At 34.7% G+C, this 4,952-nt stretch overlaps 1 protein-coding gene across 3 annotated transcripts; it reads left to right on the plus strand.

Annotated features, from left to right (window-relative positions):
• The first annotated feature begins 577 nt into the window (after positions 1-577).
• Positions 578-4,580, plus strand: LOC120120666. 3 transcript variants are annotated; one of them, XM_039140240.1, is made up of 5 exons: positions 578-717; positions 1,517-1,970; positions 2,771-2,817; positions 2,900-3,863; positions 4,391-4,580. In XM_039140240.1, the coding sequence occupies exons 2-4, from the start codon at positions 1,655-1,657 to the stop codon at positions 3,839-3,841; spliced, it is 1,305 nt and encodes a 434-aa protein (XP_038996171.1). In that variant the 5' UTR covers positions 578-717; positions 1,517-1,654; the 3' UTR covers positions 3,842-3,863; positions 4,391-4,580. The 3 variants fall into 3 exon arrangements, with proteins under 3 accessions (XP_038996171.1, XP_038996172.1, XP_038996170.1); XM_039140241.1 differs by having other exon boundaries at positions 4,394-4,580; XM_039140239.1 differs by lacking the exon at positions 4,391-4,580 and adding an exon at positions 4,280-4,382 and having other exon boundaries at positions 580-717.
• Positions 4,581-4,952: the final 372 nt, after the last annotated feature.

The following is a 4,952-nucleotide window of genomic DNA, read 5'->3' on the forward strand; positions in this document are numbered from 1 at the left end:
TTAGCTCTATTGCTACAATGCTACTTTCCATTTTTCTCCCCAAAAAAGCGTAGATAATTTTTCTCAAATTAACCCCTCAAATTATGAATTTTTTCTTTGTAAAAAATTATGAAATTAACCAGGTGCAAGATAGTGTAAGCAGGGAATCAGAATCACTTGCTCCCAAAGTATAATTAAGTTCAGTATTAATTCCTTCCAAAAGGGTTTAACGGCTGATAAATAAGAAAGACTTTAAAAGGAGTTGGTTTAACTATGATTTTAGTCCCTTTATCATATTAAAACTTGAGATTTTATCTTTCAAAGTCTACTTTAATTTATTTTTTCCCTATTTTTATGATGATATTAATAAATTAAAATTTATAATAATTTTAATTATTTCGTTTAATTTAATAATATCAACTAGTAATGTATCAATTTGGGCTTAATAATAATATTATGATGTTAAATTAAAGTAGAAGAATTAGATTCCAAATTTTAGTAATAGTATAGGGACTATAATTAGAATTAGACACAGAAGCTATACATAGTCTAAAAATGTTAAATAAACCCGTCTTAAGCGACCTCCCTCTTTTCCTCTTTCTCCCCTGAAAAAAGCCCCCAAAGGAGAGAAGAAAATATAGATAATAGAACTTAAAGGAAGCACAAGCAGCCTTATTTTAAAACACACTGCTTGTTTTCTATTTACAAATACGCCGCCGCCTATCGGAGCTCAGTCAGGTACGGTACGGTTGCCTCCGGTTCCGATGTGGAAGAGTTGTTTGATTGTCGGGCTATCTAACGCACCACAAGAATCTAGTATTATTTATTAAAAATTTAATTTTCCTTTAATATATATGTTTTAGATTTTGATTATTTTACGATTTTTTTCCGTGGTTATATCTTGACTTGGATTTGGAGTTACTGTTACTTTGGCATTTATTTCGGATCTCTTCTTCACCTTTATAGTGATTTCGATTTTGTTCGTTTTACTATATTTAGGGTTTTTATTTTTTCCCCAATTAATGATAGTAATTATTGATATTTTGTTTTGTAATCGAATTCACTCTTTTTCAGTCTCTAGAAACAAGCTAATTGCTCGATGCTTGGTTTTCCCCGACTTTTTTTAGTATTTTTGGTAAATTGTTTCTATGTTATTTTTTGCTTTTTCTTGAGTTCTGAGTGAGTTGGCGGGCATACTAAGAATGTTCTTTTGAGCTCTTTCACTTTTTCTCTCAACTTATTAGCTGTTAACTGATTGAAGTTCACTTTACGATTAAAACGGTATTTGTTTTCTTTAAGAAAAATAGGGGAAAGTGTTTTTAGTTATTTTGGTTGGTTTAGACTTCCTTTTTGGTGGGTGTTCTGGCTAATTTCAGCTTCGTTTTTCTATTCCTTTTGTTTTAATATCTAATTCAACCTTAATTAAAGATTAGATAGATTCGGGGTTTAAAATCAGATGCAATGAATTTTAGTAGCATTTTATTTTATAATCTAACAGTAACCATGTCGATGTTCTATTTTGTTTTTTTGGTGTTAGAAATTGAAGGTGTATGAAGTCGGCGGTTTTCCTTCTACAGTACCGCTGATGCTAAAATCCGTTGAGTTCGTTTTTTGGATAATGTGAATAATGGTTGTTTGAATACTGTTAGAGAATTAATTTGTATTGTATTGGATCATGGGGGCTGCTTGTTGTGTTGCTGCTAGAGATAAAACTATCGTAAATGGATCAGGTAGTGAGGTTTTACATAGGAATATAAGGTATTCACCGACATGGAGTTTTCGCTGGGATAACCGAGGGCGCGTAGCCGGTGAAGACACTTCTTTAAGTTGGTTCTCAGATGCAGTAAGTCGGAATGATGGATCAGAGATAAAATATGAATCTGCATGTGCATCGGAGGATGGAATTTTGTCCGAGAATTTTCAGTCTCGTACATGGCAAAAGTCCCCAATTTCAGAAGCAACTGCTGGACATGTGAGAACTCCTGCTTCAGGTAAACTACTGGGGTGCTGGTCTTAGTGTGAATTTATGGATTTTGAAATGTTGAAGTTAATTTTGAATGTTAAACTAATGTTCCTATCGTCACTTTACTATATGGGAGTATAACTGAATTAGATGGATGATAACTTGCAGTGAATGAAAAGTATTAGTAATGTAAACAAAGAAAGTTGCTTCTGAATTCTGACCAAAAGTCTGAAATGTGACTAGCACAAATCCTTATATGTCATGGAAAGGGAAATAATGTATAAATTTATTTAAAAAGTGAAAATTTTATGTTTTCCACTTTTCCTTCTCAAAATGCAGATCATTTTTCCGTAATTTACTAGGTTACTTCATTTGATAAGATCTTGAAAACCAGTTATAGTAAAGGAGTTACATGCATAACTGGATTAATTTTGGCTCGTTGGTTGGACAGTTTTGAAAGGCCATTCTTCTGGCCTTTGTTTTTCCACCTTATATGAATTATGCGAGTAGTGTGTCAATACTTCATTTTCAATTTTTTATTTGGAAAAAGCGGGGGGTCATGTGGAGTTTTGTAAAGGATGGATGCAATACAATTTTCCAACATTTCTATGAACAGGATATGTATGGAGTCTAGAGGGTCTCCTTGTATTTTTGAGTAGAGGGTGGAGAGAATTGGACCTGAGATTTTCTCGCTTGTCTCCTTGTTTTCGTTTATAGGGAAAAAAAGTCGTCTTTTAAATGTTGGTCATGCCATTCTATCATTTTGTTGGTTAAGAAAGGTCCTCTTGGAATCGCTTTATCTAACATTCTTTTACATTTATTGTGCAGATCAACCTATTTCAAGGAATATCTTGATTGATGTGAACTCAGAGCTGGTAAAACATTTTCCCCTCTGGAGGTAGTTTCATGCATCTCCTTCATATCACATTGTTTTGAGAAATCTGAATTGTGTTTCAGGCAAAGGAGTCAGCAGAATCCCCTGCGGCCTCTTACCCATCTCCTTCTAAGTTATCACTTTCGTTGTCATCAGTTTCCTCCACAGCAACATCCCCTATTTCTTCGCAGAGTCATGTGCATCCTACCAGTTCAACAATAACAAAGTGGCCTCTCAAGTCTCCCGGACATCATCTATTGCGTCAAGTATCTGATAACCGAATTCTGGGATTGAAGTCGCCTAATAGATACACAGTTGATGAGGAAAGGCTTGTGATGCCTTCATGGAGCAATGAATCAAATGGTGGCTCTTGCGGTGGTTCTTCTGATGGTTGGTCTATGCATGCCTTTTGTGAACTCCCTGCATCTCGTAGGGAAAGGTGGTCTTTTGATAACGACACATGGGGTTTTCATCGTGAGAGAATAAGCAAATCCAGTAGCCGAACCTCAGCATCACCGTCTGTTGATCTGCAAACGTGTGGTGTTTGCTCGAAGCTGTTATCAGAAAAATCTTTGTGGAGCACTCACAAGATTATCATTAGCAATGATCTTTCTGTTGTTGCTGTACTAACTTGTGGCCATGTTTACCATGCTGAATGTTTGGAAAATATGACGTCTGAAATTGACAAGTATGACCCTGCTTGTCCAATATGCAATTTGGGAGAGAAGACACATAAATTATCTGAGAAAGCATTTAAAGCTGAAATGGATTTTAAGACCAAAATCAACAAAAAATCAAGGAGCCGTGTTGTTGATAGTGATATGGATGTGGATCCTATTGTATTTAATCGTATTAAAAGTAGTGGACATGAAGGTAAGGCCTCCAGTTCAAGCATGAAAAGCTCCTTGGGCAAGCCTTTCCTGAGGAAACACTTTTCCTTCGGATCAAAGGGAAGTAGATCCCCGTCAGAGAATCATTCTAACTGGAAAAAGGGATTTTTCTGGGCCAAATCTAGCAAGATCTGAAGTTCTTATCTGCTGTTAGAAGGTTAGTACCTCTCTGAGTGATGTACTAATTTTTTCAGTACAGGGATAAATTTTCCTTTCATCGTCTTAATAAGGTCATAATTGAGACCAGTCTTTGTTTCTGAGCTTTCAAAGGAGTAGATGCAGTGGCGATCCACAGCTTGCCCTCTCTATTTAAAAATTAGTTATCTATCCATCTTGAAATTTGATTTATGTTCAGTCCATTTAAAAATTTTATGTCATTAACATGTGTGTCACACTTTTAAAAATATTTCTGAATCTGACCTCTGTTAATTTTGACCCTAACCTGAAACCATACCCGATTACCTTGAATTTGAACTTGGCCAAACTTGATTTTGACTATTAAAAAGTAATAATCCAAACCTGTTAATATTTAGTTTCTTGGGTGTGAGTGGTCGTAATTTGTAGCTTTTACAGATTCTGATTTTTCTTCTCTGCAATTGTATCGGAAATATAGGGATTGCACATGGTGGTATGTCAATTCATGAACAATTCTTTACATCATTCTGAAGTATTTTTTTTCCTCAGCAGGGCATCATGGGACTTGCACTGCAAAAGAAAATGGAAATTATAAGTGATAAAATAGGCTCAACAGGAAAAATATTTTAAACAATGGAATATAATATAATATATAACATCATTAGTGATGATATTCTTATTTTGTACAGACTGATCTGTTTCTTGCTTGGACCGCATTAATACACGAATTGATTCAATATGAAATCCTGTATTGGCTGATTGATTTTCGATCCTTTTGGAAGTCGATTATTTTCGCCACTATTCGTTAACATTTAAAATTCTTTCTATTTTTGTCTCTGTTTTTCTAATTTTCAAGGAATTCCCTTGAATTTTGATTTTTCGAACTCCAACTCTTTTTTTTCTCTCTACTGATTCTTCAAATAATTGGATTTTTTAAAATTAATCTGTCCTTGATTTAATCTGTTAATTTATGACATTTATATCATGGGCTACACTAGTTGTCCGCAATTCTCGGAAGTGGATCATTGCCCGTCACCTCGCCACCTGTAATCCCTAAATTTCAAGTACCATTTTTTCCATTTCTATACTGCCTAATTTTACTACCTGATTA

The sequence above is a fragment of the Hibiscus syriacus genome, unplaced genomic scaffold, assembly GCF_006381635.1.
Source record: "Hibiscus syriacus cultivar Baekdansim isolate YM2019G1 unplaced genomic scaffold, ASM638163v2 tig00110344_pilon, whole genome shotgun sequence".
Classification (NCBI taxonomy): domain Eukaryota; kingdom Viridiplantae; phylum Streptophyta; class Magnoliopsida; order Malvales; family Malvaceae; genus Hibiscus; species Hibiscus syriacus.

Excerpts from the sequence above, each read along its gene's own strand:
- LOC120120666 (XM_039140240.1), top strand. The coding sequence starts at position 1,655 with ATGGGGGCTGCTTGTTGTGTTGCTGCTAGAGATAAAACTATCGTAAAT. Across the intron at positions 1,971-2,770 it reads TGTGAGAACTCCTGCTTCAG|ATCAACCTATTTCAAGGAAT; the intron begins GTAAACTACTGG and ends TTTATTGTGCAG. Across the intron at positions 2,818-2,899 it reads TTGATGTGAACTCAGAGCTG|GCAAAGGAGTCAGCAGAATC; the intron begins GTAAAACATTTT and ends ATTGTGTTTCAG.